This window comes from Ammodytes marinus, assembly GCF_949987685.1.
Source record: "Ammodytes marinus genome assembly, chromosome: 18".
In the NCBI taxonomy this organism is placed as follows: domain Eukaryota; kingdom Metazoa; phylum Chordata; class Actinopteri; order Uranoscopiformes; family Ammodytidae; genus Ammodytes; species Ammodytes marinus.
This window is the reverse complement of record NC_137222.1, coordinates 20,492,756-20,510,257: the sequence shown is the minus strand read 5'-3', so window position 1 is coordinate 20,510,257 and position 17,502 is coordinate 20,492,756. Positions and strand designations below refer to the sequence as shown.

Below are 17,502 nucleotides of genomic sequence, written 5' to 3'. Positions count from 1 at the left end.
TCATTTCTTCAGATGGCCAGGCCAGTTACCACATGCTTTTGTTTTCTAAGGTGTGACATGGCATGATGCAGTTTTTAATTTTTTTTAATCTCATGTGGTTGCTGGCACCTTGCGTTTGTCATTGGCAGTGTAACAGCTGATTGTTAAATGTGCTTTGTTCTTATGGAGCTGTGACTCCAGGCGTATTGCAGTAGATGGGTCCCATCAGTGTGAACATTCAGGCCTTATTCACATGATGTTGTAGGGACAGAGATTGATTGAGGAAAAGCTTATTTGCAATAGAAAATAAAAAAAGATCCAGTCTGGAATCTAAACAATGAACCACTAGAGTCTTATTTTTCCAGGCTTGGCTGAATCTTTTGGTCTTTTTTTAACATCTCTCCTTTCTACTCTGATCAGCATTGAGAACCATGGCTTCACGTTTGGATCTTCTTTCAGCAGCTCCCATATCCCTTTCCTCACAGTTCTCCCTCTAGTGGAAAAGCGCTGCAATGGCCGCGTCGTGTCTGTAAACAATCTAGTTGCGAAATGGCGGAGAGATCTGCAGACAGGCCTTCTCTGCCTCCCTTCCCCCACCTTTCCTTTCTGTGTCTCCAGTGGCGTACATTCCACTTTCCACCACTAGGGGGAGGGATGAGGCTGCTGTTATTTTTTTGTAACTGGCTTCCCTCAATCCACTAAAATTAAGAAAAAAGGAAAGTGAAGAATTCTTCTTCTCCTCTTCACCCTGACATGTGATCCCTTAGACTTCATTGCCACCAAACCCTGCAGACGATTGTCCCAGACTAGATGCTCTTTGGGAAACTACCTCAGTGTTTGTGCTCACAGCTCGGCTATGGGCCCAACCTTGTTGTTGTTTGACGAGGTGCATGTTCGTGTTCGTCTAAGCACTGTGGTGGAGAACGTGGAATCTAGCCCGACAGCTCCTTCAGTTGGGGCCTTGGTACTATGCAGGTTTTTAGATCACATTCTGTCTTAGGGTTTGTCTGCCAGAGCTATTAGAGGAGAATTAAACTGGTTGCGTCAGTTTGTTACAATGAAGCTTATAGTGCTGTGACCCCAGCCCTGATCAGCAATCTGCCTCTATACCAAGCTCTCTTCTGCTTGGTGAGCCTGCGAGTGTGAGTGTGAAGTAACTCTTCCCGTTCAGTCCTAGCTCTGCTGCTCTTCAAGGACAAACTGACCTAGAGCCACTTTCCTTTTTGACAATCGGTCTAAAAAGTGGCCGTGTGTATTGCTGACGTTTTCTCTCTTGGGCCTCCTTTGTCTCCTTCGGAGCCCATTTTCACCAGAGTGAGGCAGGGTTAACGGTGTGCTCAGGAGAAGAGGGAGAGACACAGTTTAATGTTTCCTGGTGTTGCCTCTTCAACTGCTTCCTCTCTTTCTCTGTCTGTGGGTGGTTTGAGATTTTCTTTTGAAGCTCCGTCAGTGGAATCAAATGCTCTGCTGGTTGGTTGTCGCGTATAAAGAGAGAGCACAGACAATGAAAGTGCAATAGGGTCGCCCTGTATTCTTCTCTTGGTGAATTCTATAGTCTGTGATTCTGACAGACACAATTCTGAAAAGTAAAGAGAAGGAGCATTCAGATCATCATGGAAGATGGTTGTATTTAACAGAGTTTTAAATTTGACTAATCATGTAATGTTTTTTATGGTTTGGACTTTTTTTAATCAGCTTGTTGTTGGACTGCCTTTACTCTTTACTTCTCCCCCCCCCCCCTTTTATTTTTATATTTTGCTTTGCATTGTTTCGTTTGACTCAATTTCATAGCAAATGAGGTTCAACCCTCAATGATCTCTCAAGTTTAGATAAAGGTTGTAAGTAATAGATTTAGTTACTCAGGATTGGACATTCATTTTAATAAATGACTTAGTCAGCTGAAAATGAATTAACCGCATTTGAAAGCAAACTAGGTCCCAGCGTCCTATGCTATCCTGGGCTTTTGCAACTATTTTTCAGACAAGTATTCACTATGAAGGTAAAATATTTAGCTCCACATTCAGTTTCCCCTGAGACATGTGTTCTTTTTTCATCAGCCCGCTGGTCTAGCCGAGGGCAGCGTGGATAAGGGGGCCTCCACACTGAAAGAGCAACTCGATGCAACTAGCAACGGAGAGGCCAAACCAGGTAGAAATCAAATTAAACTCGAAAGCACTTATCTATCATCTATGAAACCGAGTGGTTTTACAAGATAGTTTGCACAATAATGTTTTCTCTTTTCCTCCATAGATGGAGACAAAGAGGTAGCAGCCAGACTGGCCTCGTCCCCTGCAGCAGAGGCAATGCATAACGGCACAGAATATGACGACACAAGGCACAAGAGCCCCATGCACGGCTCTGCATCAGATGGCAACTACAAGACTTTACATTTGGTAAATGAAAATGGCACTTCAGACATGGAGCCAGTGCCGCACGGTTCTGTTACTGGAAGCAATGGATTCATTCTCACTAAGCAGCAGCAGCAGCAGGAAGGCGGCTCTCCAGCTTTGGGACTTTCCCCTCACAGGACTAACTGGTTGCCTTTGGGCTCACAGACAGGGGGACAAACGGCCAAACCCCGCCCCGCCTCGCCGCTGTCTGAGTGTGCGCACAGTTCAGGTGCACTAAGGACTGACCCCAGTACAGGGACTACATCGGGACAGGAGACGCCAGACACTAAAAATGGCCCAGCATTGCCTCCTGCGCCGGCTCCAGCACCAGTCACAATACACAGAGCACGCAAAACCATGTCCAGACCTGCTGTAAGCGCAGCACAGAAGGTAAACAATATACACTATAACAGGGTTTTTCTGCATAGAGAAATTGTTTGTTCCCCGCCCCCCCCAAGAGTTTAATTCCAGAACCAATGGAAAATCACTAGCTATTTAAAACTTCTCCAAATGTGTTTCTAGTTTAGTTCAATGCAACCCCCATTTATTGCAGTTTCCAAGGTTTGGATCAATTATAAATAAATAATGGTGGTTAACAGATTATTTATCTGAATTAACAATTTGCTTCTACATAGTCTCAAACATAATAGATATTTATTTAATTTTATAAAATTATATAAACAAATTAACAGCAATAATAGGCAAATAACCTAACACAGAGTTCTTGCCTTTACTGTTGCACATAGTTGTAACCCTGTTGTAACAGTGTTGTAACCAAAATGTGTCCACCCAACTTGTTTGTGTTGGCCATCTTTTCCTTCTAGAAAGAGGCAGTCACATGAGGCCTCCATCATTTACACTTTTGGCGCATCTTCAAACACTGGCATTAATGCTACTGCTGGACATGGACACACACTCTGAAGGCATTTATTATGAACATGTGCACATTACAGTTTATTTTATGATGGTAGTTAAAAGAATACGGTTGTTATTTTTATTACTGCCCAACCTTACTGTGCAGGCAAATGGTCCAGTTTTGTGCAGTGGGGCATTGTCATGTTTAACAGGGAAGAGTCAAACAAAACTGGAAGCACGCTGTTGTCTAAAATATCACTGCATGATGTAGTATTTAGACTTCCTCCAACTTATAAAGGGCCCAAACCATGAGAAACAGCCCTAGGTCAGAACAATATTGTGTACAAATTGTTGCATCAGATGAAACTGGTTATTTCATAATACTGAATTAGGTAAAACAATATCATCACAATACCATTTTGCTTAAAGATGACAAATAATTGTGTTCAATCATCATCCCGCACTCCTCAAATGTATCAAAGGAAGATTTTTGTGCTTTGTTGCAAGAAGACCTTGTTTACTGTAACACAGTCGATGTCTTCTTGCAGCAGAACATAGTCAAGTGGACGTGAAAACTGGGTGAAAATCACATGGGTAATTTAAGCCTTGTTTCCACTGAGTAGTGCGGCTTGGGTTGGTGCAGCTGGGCACGCTTTTATTTGCGTTTCCACGGTCAAAAGTTGGGTAGGGTCCCAAAATAAGCAAGCCAAGATGCACCCATTATTGGGACCCTTTCTTTGGGGTACCAAGCTGTTCCAAAGGGTGGACCTATACACTGCAGTCCGTTGATTGGTAGACAGAATCTTCATTTCCGTGTTAAAGCGCCCGTGTGTAGTGACCTCTGCAAGAGTCTTGTGTTCAGCGAAAACATTTCTGTGCATAGCTCTTTTTTTATTGTTTTTATTCCACTTCATTTAATTAATCAGTGGACTACCGGAAAATGAAAGAATACTCAGTAACAAAAAGACTTGAAGGATGTCTCATAGTGATCACACATGTGCTTCTCTGTTCTTGTCGCAGCTTCTTAACAGGGAATTAAGAGAAGCAAAGAGTGCCAAAATGGATACTCATGTTTCACAGGATGTTCCGAAATCCCCGCAGTCCTCTTCTCAGAACCATCTACCTCAGAGTCCACTGGATACACCAGCTCCAGCACCGACCGCTTCACCAGAACCTCCAGTAGCTCCTCCAGCAGCTGCTCTGGCTCCTCCAGCAGCTGCTCTGGCTCCTCCAGCAGCTGCTCTGGCTCCTCCAGCAGCTACTCTGGCTCCTCCAGCAGCTACTCTGGCTCCTCCAGCAGCTACTCTGGCTCCTCTAGCAGCTACTGTGGCTCCTCTAGCAGCTACTGTGGCTCCTCTAGCAGCTACTGTGGCTCCTCTAGCAGCTACTGTGGCTCCTCCAGCAGCTCCTTCAGCAGCTCCTGTATCTCCTCCAGCAGCTACTGTGGCTCCAGCTACTGTGGCTCCTCCAGCAGCTCCTGTGGCTCCTCCAGCAGCTACTGTGGCTCCTCCAGCAGCTACTGTGGCTCCTCCAGCAGCTACTGTGGCTCCTCCAGCAGCTACTGTGGCTCCAGCTTCTGTGGCTCCTCCAGCAGCTCCTTCAGCAGCTACTGTGGCTCCTCCAGCAGCTTCTGTGGCTCCTCCAGCAGCTACTGTGGCTCCTCCAGCTACTCCGGCTCCTATAGCTCCTATAGCTCCTTCGGCTCGTATAGCCCCTTCGGCTTTAGCCAAGCTCCACCAAGGTCAGACACATTCCACTAACACAAGAAGTAAATACAGAGCTGCTGTGGAAATGTCTAGCTGTATATTGTTTGTGTTGTCTTCTGGTTGCTCCAGGCCCTTTCTCTGGAGGCCTGTCATCCCGGAAGAAGAAGAGGAGGATGGGAACGTACAGCCTGGTCCCCAAGAAGAAAACCAAAGTGCTTAAGCAGAGATCTGTGCTCGACATGTTTAAGGAACTACAACAGTCTGCCAAGAGCTTGCAGGTCCGTGCTTCATACATTTATTTAAACAAAACAAACACAAATGTAGAGACGCAAATGTCTAGATGTTGTCATGTAGCCACTTGGCTAAACACACAAAGGCATATTTGTCTTTTTAAGAGTCTACCATTTTTCTACATTCAATATTGAAGTCATGTTGAATACAATTTTAACACAATCTTGCTCATTTTGTGAACTGTTCTTGATTTTAAGCAAACGGGTGTCACACATGGGGCTCAGCATTGTTGAAGCTTGGTACCCCAACAGTGTAAAATAGTCTTGAGATTTCCGTCTAAATAAAATAAGGTCTTAAACTATTTTTTTTAAATGTTTTATTTAGATCAGGAACTATCTGATCAGAGCTGACAAGTTTTTCGAAAGTGACCAGACAGTAAATGTCAGATTGTGGTACTGTACTGCAGATACATCGGTTGAACTACATATTTTATAGCACATCTTGAGATTGTCCTTCCTTGTCTAACAGACCAAAGGGATAGCTAGCATAAACGGTGAGAAGGTGGACAATGCATCGGAGGAGGAAGAGTCGGAGGAGGTGGAGTCTGAGGAAGAGGAACGAGCTCAGCCAGCAGAAGAAGCTGTCATTGCTTATGAGGAAGAGACATCTGTTCCCATCTCCCAGGTTGAAACATAAGACAGTTTCTTTCTGCTTTTTATTGTATCCTTCCTATGTGATAATTTCTATTTTATGCTAAGTGCAGAAATTCATGGCCTTTTGAGGGCAGTATTTCTCTAAATGTTTTCTTATTGTGCGCAGAAAGTAAAAGTAGCTTTTCTATTTTCAGCAACTATGTTGGGTGGCCCTTTACTGATTGATTAGGGTCTTAAAAAGTGTGTGTGTGTTGACAAGATGGAATAAATAACCAACCTGTCAGGTGTAAGCATTTCGTCAAAGGTTTTACTTGATGTCTGTGGTAAAGCCAATTTCCCCTGTGAGGTTATTGTCAGCCAAATGACATCACTTTGACTGTTATGTATTATAATAATGCCTGTTTTCAAAAGTCATGTTTTAAACGCTGCTGCTAAACTCTTCTTTTTCTTTTCCTGGTGAAGGAGGGAGACGAGCAGGAGTCAGAAGAGTCTGGAGAAGAAGAGGGAGAGGAGGAGGGCACAGAGTCCGACTTAGTAAGACCCAACACCTTTACTCATCCTAACTATTTCAGACTTTTAGATCTCATCTGAGTGTAGTAGACCCTACATAAGTGAGTGTATTGTCCCCTCTTGTTGTTAATTAATGAGTCTGTGTCTGTTCTTGAAATCATCCCTGTACCTGTCTGCCTCAGAGCTCAGAGTCCAGTCTGAAGAAGAAGTTGAAGAAGAAAACGAAAGCGGACAGCGCGTGGCTCCGGCCGTCCAGGAAACGAAAGAGGAGGATAAAGGCCAAAGGTGAATACAGCAGCACCTGTCACAGCCAGCCAGCTGCTCACCTCCTGTCCACATGTTGACTGTCAGAGGGAAACTGTCACTGCTGTTGGCAACATTCATTTATCTGAGACTACAGAAAAACCACACACTTCCTTGTTTTTGGAAGGATTTACAGTAGAATATAATATGTTTTTAAACTTGAAGAAATGTATAGCAAACAAGTTTCAATTGTGAGTCTTCAAATTCGAATAGCTACACGCTGAGTATGAACAGTTGAGCACTGATGACACAACGGTAAAACAAAGGTAAAACGTTTTGCACCCTGCCTTTTTATGTAAATACTGTTAATTAAATTCAAGTACATTAGACCAAATCTTCCTCTAACTTCATTACTGAATGCACATCGAAATAACCTTTTAAAGGTTGAGTAGGCAATTTCTTGAATGCTATTTGTCTAAGTAATTTTTCATAAGTATCTGGCTTCAACACCTACTTAAATATTGATAGGCCAATTGACAGCACTACTAAAAAGACTGTATTTTCCGAGCGATAAATCTTATAGCCTATATCGATAGCATTGTTGTTTGCTACAGTGGATCGGTCCATGCCATTTTGTTTACGTATCCATTTATAGAGCCTCAGCTGTGTATTAACGTAAACATTTGCGTGAGGAGGGAATTCATTGATTTTGAGACAAACTGATTTTGACAACAATAATTCTTGAGAATCGCTGACTCCCCCCTTTTTAATTTTGAGATTGGTTACGACAATAAATTGTACAAAAATTAATGTGCTTTTGAACACTGTTTGATTAAGGTAGGCGACAGCCTTATCTGTACTGTTGCTGCTGTCAGCAATCTTACCAGATACTTAGCCCCATATCCAATAAAGCCTTGCTTTACTTAGAAATTACTAGGGACACATAGGGGAGAACGGGGTAATCTGAGACACTTTTTAAATTTGCTCCCCTCTAAGCGACCTAAAATGATTCATCACTCAAATTTACACTTTTCCCATTAATTCAGGATGTTTCCTAGAAATGGGGATTAGCAGAATTTATTCAAGACAAAGGGTAGTGAAAATATGATTGTTTTAAAAAAAGTTGTCATGTGTCTCACTTTACCCCAGCTGTGGGGTAAACTGAGACAGACCAGAAAAATCAAGGGGGTAAACTGAACCACTTTCTTTTTCCACTCTGAAACTACCTTAACAACACAAATTGTAACAGTTAGATTCCTGACAGCTAGTTTGAAAACCAAATATTTCAAAACTAATGTCGTACTAGTAACAGAATCATGGGGTTTGGTCAATTAAGCAAAACATTTTTCTAAACACTTGAAAGTAACTCTGATCAAATACAACATATAATTCATATTCAATAATTAACATTCAAATGACAGATGGAACCAGTTAGATTAAAATAGTCTGGAGGTCAGAACACAAGACCCTTAGAGCCAGCTAGTGTCTCGGGGTCAGAGCAAAGGACAATCAGAACCAGAACAGTCTGGGACTCAGAACAGGACTAGACCCAGCTGTCATTTTCCATCTTTTGAGTCTTTTTTTCTGCATTTGTTTTATTGGGATCATTCATTGAATAAAGACATATTTCTTAGTGTCTATTGATGTTAAAGGTCACTCTCCTGTCCCCTACTTACACACGTGCCAAACCATGCCCTTGCTGACACCCCTTCAACCATCAACCCCCACCTCTGGCCCACATTGTCTTTTCAAACTAGTCTCCTTGCTACCTCAAATATAATGGATTCATTAAAAGAGGGCACAGACACTGTCTCACTTTACCCCACAGCACTTGTCTCACTTTACCCCACTGCCACTATTTGAGAAAAAAACTACCTCTCTCAGCAATTCAGGCTAATCTTCAGTTATCATCATCATATGGTTTCATATGTTGGTAGTTCATCAACATGTGTGATAGAAGTTTTTCTACCTGAATCAATTTGCTTTGGCACAACAATCGATTAAGTTGACAGCAAGGACATTTACTTTTACATGCAAAAAATAAATTTTTTGTAAAAAAAAAGACATGCTTACAACATCACCATGAGGTCCTCTCTTTCATGGCCAAGGTGAAATGAGAGGGGCTTGAAAACATACAGTGCTGCTTGAAAGTTTGTGAACCCCTTGAGCATTTGGGAATTTTATTTATTTTAACCATAATTAATAAATTTTTATCAATACCATTATTTTTTTATATGAAATAACAGATGTTTGTTTTCCATACAACATTTTTCTTTTCCAGAAATCAATTTTTAAAACGGATAAAACAAATTATTTGACAACTGTTGTTATGCGCAAAAGTTTGTGAACCCTAGGCTGCATTGCTTAAATCGAGCAGGTAAACACAATCAGGTGGGCCAAATTGAGTGATGAAATGGACCAGTGTAGTGAGAGATCTTTAGGGAAGTAATTGGGCGGCACTAGATAAAACGGAGATAAAACCAGGTCAGTTTAGGCTCACCTAAGTGAACCCATACAGGTCAGACATGCTAAAAGGGAAAACAATCTCAGAGGATCTCAGGAATAGAGTTGTGATGCAGCACATTTGTCTGGGGACAGCTATAAATTAATAAAAAAAATGTTTGAGCTCCATCGGTCCACCGTGAGGAAAATCATCTACAAATGGAGAGCTTTAAGAGTGACTGAACATCTGCCTACAAGTAGACTTCCTTCAAAAATATCCTCAAGCGCCACAAGAAAAGTGATTTTTCAGTTAAAAGCCAACCCAAACATTACATCTACCTGAAGTCTTATTCTGTGGAAAGATTAGTCCAAAATTGAACTGTTTGGTCATAACCAAAACCACCATGTTTGGGCAAAAACGCAACTCTGCCTACCACCAAGAGAACTTTCTCCCAAGTGAAGAATGGTGGTGTCAAATTGACTGCAAATCTCCAGATGTAATCTTTGGGTTGGCTTTTAAATTGAATGAATAATGGTTAAACACAAGAAAAACAAACTTTCAAGCAGCACTGTATATCTCACATGACCAAAAATTTGTTCCGTGTCCTAGATACAGGGGGTGTCTTACATTACCCGATGCCTCACATTCCCCCGTCCTCCCCTATATAAAATTCTTCCGAGATCATGTCACTTGTTGCACTAGATTATAGATTTCTTTATTATAATGTTTTTATTGCTTTGGCACACTATCTTTATAATATTCAGGAGAATGTTGGCATTGCTGCTCAAGGCCGTATTTGTCATTTTCTAACTGGTCCATGTCCGTGCTCAGAACCAGAGACGGTGGATGACCCTAAGGCTTCAGCCGAGGCTGACGATGGGAGGGAGTTCACACAGATCCCCACGCCGGAGTCTCTCAACACCAACAAGACCCAAGAGCTGGCTGTTCCATCACAAAGCACACCTGGTCAGATTTGTAATCTTGTTTACTTTAAATCATATTCATGTGTGTTTAGCATTTACTTTAGAAGAATTCCGGCTTTGTTTGTGAGACAAAAAAACAATCCAAACTGTTCTTCAGTCATTAGTCTAGTAATTGAATCTGATACTGAGCCCTTTCCTCTTTGCAGACACTTCAGGGCCAGCGATGGAGGAGGCTCAAGAGCTGCCTCTCTGCAGCTGCCGGATGGAGACGCCCAAGAGTCGAGAGATTCTCACCCTGGCAGACAGGAAGTGCATGGCCACAGAGAGTGTTGACGGACAGCTGACTCGCTGCCAGGGGGCCATACTCAAACATGAAATGATGCGGCCCTCCAACTCGGTCCAGCTGCTGGTTCTGTGTGACGACCATCGGAACGGCATGGTCAAGCACCAGTGCTGCCCCGGCTGTGGCTTCTTCTGCCTCGCTGTGAGTACACACTCACTACAGCAACTACAGGAAACACATTTAAATCATGTATTATTCAGCTTCAGCAACTACGTTGGAGAAGACATTGAACACTTGGCCAACCTTGACCATAACATTTCAATAGAAAAATCACGTAATTCTGTGGTTCTCTGTTCTGAAATGTGAGGGTTAGGGTTTCTCTGTACATACGATTTCATATATTAAGATGCACAGTTTTCACTGTTTTCTTACATTGTATGATTAATCAAAAAAATTATCAAATCCGTTTTCTGATTTCCTTCCGTAACCTGCCTCCTCACAGTAATCTGACGTCTTGTGTAACATACTGTAGACCAAGAGCATTATATTAAGCAGATTCTTACCTTACTTTTCTGTCTTTGGTTTTACAGGGGACCTTCATGGAGTGCCAACCAGACGTCAGCATCTCTCACCGTTTCCATATTGCCTGTGCGTCGGTGCTGGAAGGTCAAAGCTTCTGTCCCCACTGTGGAGAGGAGGCCAGCAAGGCCAAGGAGGTGACCATCGCCAAGGCCGACACCACCTCCACCGTGCCCCCCGCGCTCACACACAGCCCTGCTACGCCCGGGGCCCTCGAGGGCCGCGCAGACACCACCACTGGCAGGTAAACTACCAGCTGTGGTGTGAATAATCGGAAAGCTTTCTCACATGATTATTGAAGAAGGGTGTATGATGTGAATGTAATAAGTAAATCACTTTAAGGGCCACGGGATAGACACAGTGAGAGGAAGACTTTTTTTCCCCCCAATATGCACTTTGAGAAATACAATTGAGCGATTAAAGATCACCGTTTGTGTTTTAAAAACATTTGACTTTTTGTCTTTATTCTCAACATTTCTACTGTATTTGCGACATTTCTTCTTTTTTCCATGAAGAGCATAATTAAAAAGAAAATGTCCTCCTCCCATTTTGTTTCTCTCCCGTGGCCTTATACCCTTCCTTAGAAAATGCATGAACAATGTAAAGACACTTTTTCATTTTAGACACTGATATTTTAAAGGCAAAGAGTAAAGCCACTGTACAACTAAACTTCCCCTCCAGCTCTACTTGTGTGGCTGTGGGGGCTGAGGTCAGCGGGCGGGCAGACAGCTCCCTGCCATTTCGTTCTTCACATGGACTGGAACACTCTGCTGTTCCTGGGTCTTCCAGGACTGCAACATTGCCGGTTGGGATGGGCCCAATCGAACCCCCTACCCTTCCTCTAGGACCGCCCAGAGAGACACTAGAAAGCATCCTAGCAGCACTTGACACAGAGAAGTAAGTTGTACCACTGCAGTGTCCTCTTGGTTTATCTGAATGAATTTATCAGAAAAACTATAACAACCACTCAAATGTTTTTTTTCTTCAGGCCCAAGAAGCTGCGTTTTCACCCTAAACAACTTTTCCTCTCAGCCAAACAAGGAGAACTCAAGAGGGTCTTGCATATGTTGGGTATGTTAACCCCATGCGTGCTCTTTTATAATTGCTTTATCTGTCCTGATGGCTGTACTACGAGGTAGGCTGAGCCTTAAGCCATAGTTTTTAGTGTCACAAAGCTGGTTCTCTTTTTACCTGGCTAATGGTTACTTAGTCTGTATGGCTAACCTTCTCAGAGGAGGTTTTGTTCTCTTAAAAGTGCCACTATCAATCTACCCCTTCAAAAATCCTGTAAACCTGACGATATTAACCACAGGCATTGTTATTGATGCCGAAGATATACAATGCTGTATGCAGCACTATTTGCAAAGTTGTTCTTGCTCTAACTGAATTTCTGACTGTTTTGTTAGGTTCCCTGGCCTTTTACCACACTGGCTATAAATGAAGCCTTCTATAAAATCACTTGTTGAGGGGGCGCCCTTAGCTCAGTTGATAGGGCGTCTCCCCCCGGGCCGGGCCCAGCAGCAGACCCGGGTTCGATTCCCGCCCGCGGTCGTTCTCTGCATGTCACTCCCCTCTCTGCCCCATTTCACCTATGTCTCTTCAAAACTATCAATAAAGCATATAAAGCTTTAATAAAATCACTTGTTGCAACATTAGTTCACCATGGGCTATATTTATCAGTACGATGTTTATTTGGATATGAAATGTGCTATGAATCTTATAGATTCTCTGTAAGGTGCAATAGATGGGAACATAATGGCGATGAGTTCAATGTTAAGGTTAACTGTTAAGCACTCATTGGTGTCGGGTGACAGGTGTTACATGAGGACATCGCTGTACACACAGCTTGTCACAAATATGAACACACAGCAGGCTTTGTAATTAATTATCTTTTATCACAAATAATATTCAATCAAAATCAGTTTCACTTTGATGTGTCCCAAAACTAAAATGAATCACATGTAACCTTCATTATTGGACAATGTCAAACCTTAATGCAATTCTTGAGAAAGACTATGGAGTCTAAATATGGTATAGTATTTATGTAAAGTGTTTGAATCAGTTAAATGCCATAATTTTTAGTAGTAAAGTTAAAATGTTATTTTGCTTTACAATGTCATATTAGATACGCACTGACAGAAGTTAAGGCCAAGAGAGCCAGGCTCTGTTGAGCTGGCTTTGAAGTACAGCCTTCCCTAGTACAGTTCTTTATAACATCTTCTATTTTCTTGTTTCATCTTGTGGCTGGCTCTTCATATGTATCTAACTTTTGGATATATCCAAATGTTTTTAATGAAATGATTTCTATCTACATCTACTTTCTAGTGGACGGTATTGACCCTAACTTTAAGATGGAATCTCAGAACAAACGCATCCCACTCCACGCAGCGGCTGAGGGAGGATTCCGAGACATCTGCCACATGCTCGTACAAGTAAGACGGATTATCTCCCTATAGTTACTCCTGTGCTAATAAATAAGGTTGGTTTAAAACCTTTTTTAAATTGAAAATGTCAACGTGTTATTTTTAAATATGGCATTGGCCACCACCTTGCTGAGTTCTTGAATGGCAGAATTTCACGTTGGCTGTCTGTTGTGTGCGTCTTTAGGCCGGTGCGAACTTGGACATGTGTGACGAAGACCAGCGGACGCCACTGATGGAAGCCTGTGAGAACAACCACATGGAGACAGTCGTTTACCTGCTGAGAGCTGGAGCCAGTGCCACGCATAAGGTAAAGCTGCATCTTCTTTCTTTTTATGGCAACGGTCTTAACATAATAAGTATTGTTTGTGCAAATAGTGTTTCTTTTTTATAGAATTGACTCATACATTTTTTCGTCACACGCATATACGTACATATATATTTATTTTTAATTACTCTAAGATTTGAGAATGTGTCAGTAATAAGTTTCTCTGCTGCTCTCAGGATGCTGAAGGGTTCACGTGTCTCCACCTAGCGGCGAAGTCAGGCCATTACAAGATTGTCGAGCACCTTTTGACAACCGGCTTGATCAACATAAATTGTCAGGTCGGTACAGTTTCACAGTTTCCTTTCAGTCATTATAATCCACTTAGTGATTTCAGTATATTGTGTAATGTGTGTTTGTCTGTTGCCTGGCTGTGTCTAAAGGTAACGAAAAACCTCTAGTATATGACATGTTAATTGTGCTGGTCAATAGGTTTCTCCCTACTTCCACACTTTATGCTAAGCTAAGCTAACAGATGCCTGGAGTAAAGACACAAGTCATGCAACAAGTCTTCGAATGCAACTTTCCATAGGGAAACTAATGAATGTATTTCTCAAAATTGTGACCATTCCTTTAAGTTCTTGGACTGAAGTCGCTTCAATAAGTTGCTTATATAATAATTCCAACCTGAGTTGAAGTATTTTGGCTGATTATACTGTAGAGATGAACTTAGACCTAAGATCTGTTAGCTTTAAAGTTCTCTACAAAAAGGGTTCAAATCTTTCCCAAGGTCAACATTTGTATTAGTAAAACCTCCATCAGGAGGGAAGTTCACATTCTGTTCAGTGGCACTCAAGTGGTCTGAGTGGTCTCAAGCACTTAATTCTTTCTGATGTTGTGAAGTGACTATTCAAATGCACTTTGATGCCAGTAAATTGGATATAGAAAGCTGTGGGACTAACTCGGAGCATTAGAAATGTCTGACCTTGCTGCACCAAGGTAGCCATTAGGACAGCTGTGATGTAATGATGGATGAAGCATAGCAGCCATCGTGTAAAAAGCGCTGCTCCATATTGTTCTTTTTGTGATTTTCAGCTCAATATTCAGTTTGCTCAGCTCGAAAGTAGAGATGGACAAATCCACTATTTTTCACTTAAGATCTGATTTTTTGTTACTCAAGCAGGAGAATCTGATGAAGGAAGAAGTCCCGCTAGTGCCTTCCATTCTGTAACATGTTGCATCATCAAATGTTTATGAACATGTGCTATGGTCCTTTGAAATTTAATTCAAATAATAGTTACATTATTTAAAAACTAGGCAATTCAGATTTAGAAAAAGGCGGACCATGGAATTTGGATCGGTACGCGGATTGTTGGCATAAGTCCGATATCTGATCAGTAGATAGCAGCCATATCAGACCCGATACCGATATTGGGTCAGATTAGTCCCGTCCCTATTTGAAAGTATTGTTTTTCCTCAGGATGACGGCGGTTGGACAGCTATGATATGGGCGACGGAGTACAAGCATGTGGACCAGGTGAAACTGCTTCTGTCCAAAGGAGCTGACATCAGCATCAGGGACAAGGTTGGCTAAGGAATTGTCAATTGTTTTTCTGTGTTTGGAGTACCGATACTTCACAGAAGAATCACAAATGATATCATTTCTGCTTTTTGATTCCTAGGAAGAGAACATCTGCCTTCACTGGGCTGCGTTCTCGGGCAGCGTGGACATCGCAGAGCTGCTCCTCAGCGCCCGCTGTGATCTGCAGGCCGTCAACATCCACGGAGACTCTCCTCTACACATCGCTGCTCGGGAGAATCGCCTGGAGTGTGTCATGTGAGTTACTGCCTTAAGAAATGTTAAACCCTTCTAAACAGAGTGACCTACTTTAAGCTACTAGGAAAGTGGGCAAAATGTCATGGAATAGTCATGGAAACGTTTTTAAAATGAATTGGTAAAAATGTATGGTATGACCCTGATCTAAAAGAGCAATTTAAAAAGTTGTTCTGACGTGTGTTGTTGTTGATGTCTCTTCAGGCTCTTCCTTAATAAAGGGGCTAATGTGTTGCTGAAGAACCGCGAGGGAGAAACTCCTCCAGACTGCTGCAACTCCAATTCCAAGGCCTGGGTTGCCCTGCAGGCCAACAGGCGGGAGAGGGAAGCCAAGAACATCAGGCTCAACCGCACAGAGGAAAAAGTTCTCCTCAGGTTGGATTTAAGCTGTGCTTTGCCTCTCTGTATGGGAAGGATTTACCAGCCATTCAGATCCAAAATAGCAGTGTTTAAAAAAAGCAAGGGGCTGCGTTGGGATGGGCAAAGATGTAATACTATCCAGGAAGAGTTAAGTATCCGAGGTTTAAAGGTCTCATATTATGATCATTTTCTGGTTCAAAATCGTAAAAATTGTGTTTCAAAATCGTAAAATGGGTTTCTACTAGAAACACATCATGGTGTAGAGTCCAAAACACTCTTTATATTTCTCAGTGCCATTGATACATCTCCTCGTTTCAGCCTCTATCTGAAGTGCTCAGTTTCAGCACCTGTCTCTTTAAGCCCCGCCTTCTAAAAAGCCCAGTCTGCTCTGATTGGCCCTGAATCTAACTTCCAGTTTGAATCGAACTGCCCCGTAGATTCATGGATACCTGATGTGTGCTTATCACAGGTGGAGGTACTGCTAAGTTAGGTTGGTAAGGGGGGGGTGTGGCTTCCCCCCTTACAACATCATAAGGGGAGAGAAATCTCACTCTGTTTTTTTAACACATTTTTCCAGAAAGGTTGAGATGTAGAAAAAGAGGGAGGGTTGTTTTTTCTCATACTTTGGGAGTCTCTAGTCAAACTGGAGACCCATATTAATGTTGACATTTTATTTATTCTTATTATATTAAGGAAAAATGCATTCCGCATTAAAGGTTTAAAGGCCAGATCCAGAGTCTCTGCATTGGGGTTTCTTGACATGCCGTACGCTAACCATCCATCTGCTCTGTTTACAGTGATATAGCTCTCGGGCAGGAGAGAGTACCCATTCCGTGTGTCAATTCAGTCGACAGTGAACCTTATCCAGATGGCTTCAAATACATCCCCGAAAACTGTGTCACCTCCCCCATGAACATCGACAGGAACATAACACATATGCAGGTGAGTTAGAAACTACTTTGCCATGTTTTTAAAGCATAATCTGATCAATGCTTGGCGGCAGTTAAGTGACCCATACTTTATTTCTCTCTTTGTCCATGGCTTACAGTACTGTGTTTGTAAAGAAGACTGTTCGACAAGTATCTGCATGTGTGGACAACTCAGTCTGCGCTGCTGGTACGACAAGGTAAGAATAGATGTGTACATGGACAGACCACAGTCTTCTTTAAACGATATATATATCCAAAGGTATGAGGAAGTAAGGTTTCATTGGAACTGAGGGGCCTCGCCATTCAAACCAAGAATAACAGCCCCACACCAGAAATATAGTGAGCAGTGTGTCCATGTAGTATATAATTAAAAATTAAGTCTTTAAAAACATGGAGCATATATATATTTTGTAATTCTATGTATATTTTTGGTCATGTTTAGAATGGCTGTCTTCTACCTGAATTCTGCCGTGAGGAGCCTCCTCTCATCTTCGAGTGTAACCATGCATGCTCCTGTTGGAGGACCTGCAAGAACCGCGTAGTGCAAAACGGACTCAGGTATTCAGCAGCATTACTAAACTGTTAACTTTTAACAGGCTGTGAGGTGGTATAATGCAGCTTTGATTTGATGAACAGCAACATATCCTGTGTAAATGGGTGCTTTTGGGAGAAAACTAAAAAGTGTAACATAAAGCTGTTGTTGATCTTCCAGGACCAGGCTTCAGCTCTTCAGGACCAGTAAGAAGGGCTGGGGAGTCCGGGCACTACACGACATTCCACAGGGGACCTTTATATGCGAGTAAGTCCCATTTACAAATAAAACACAGTCTCTATTTTCTTTAGTGCACCTTGCAATTTAGAGCCCATTTGTTTGATGACAGTGATTTTAAAAGTAGTTT

General features: G+C 42.2%; 1 protein-coding gene across 2 annotated transcripts in view; it reads left to right on the top strand.

Moving 5' to 3' along the window:
* Nucleotides 1–17,502, top strand: part of ehmt1b (euchromatic histone-lysine N-methyltransferase 1b) — a 34,368-nt gene that overhangs the window by 13,373 nt on the left and 3,493 nt on the right. For both annotated transcript variants that reach the window (XM_080047210.1, XM_080047211.1), the window contains exons 2-23: nt 2,037–2,127; nt 2,230–2,759; nt 4,245–4,965; nt 5,060–5,208; nt 5,690–5,845; nt 6,277–6,348; nt 6,507–6,609; nt 9,842–9,976; nt 10,140–10,417; nt 10,807–11,039; nt 11,477–11,692; nt 11,784–11,866; nt 13,121–13,227; nt 13,403–13,525; nt 13,720–13,821; nt 14,961–15,065; nt 15,163–15,317; nt 15,519–15,689; nt 16,472–16,616; nt 16,723–16,800; nt 17,046–17,161; nt 17,316–17,402. In XM_080047210.1, coding sequence (XP_079903336.1) covers nt 2,037–2,127; nt 2,230–2,759; nt 4,245–4,965; nt 5,060–5,208; nt 5,690–5,845; nt 6,277–6,348; nt 6,507–6,609; nt 9,842–9,976; nt 10,140–10,417; nt 10,807–11,039; nt 11,477–11,692; nt 11,784–11,866; nt 13,121–13,227; nt 13,403–13,525; nt 13,720–13,821; nt 14,961–15,065; nt 15,163–15,317; nt 15,519–15,689; nt 16,472–16,616; nt 16,723–16,800; nt 17,046–17,161; nt 17,316–17,402 — 3,956 coding nt within the window. The remainder of the gene's footprint in view (nt 1–2,036; nt 2,128–2,229; nt 2,760–4,244; nt 4,966–5,059; nt 5,209–5,689; nt 5,846–6,276; nt 6,349–6,506; nt 6,610–9,841; nt 9,977–10,139; nt 10,418–10,806; nt 11,040–11,476; nt 11,693–11,783; nt 11,867–13,120; nt 13,228–13,402; nt 13,526–13,719; nt 13,822–14,960; nt 15,066–15,162; nt 15,318–15,518; nt 15,690–16,471; nt 16,617–16,722; nt 16,801–17,045; nt 17,162–17,315; nt 17,403–17,502) is intronic.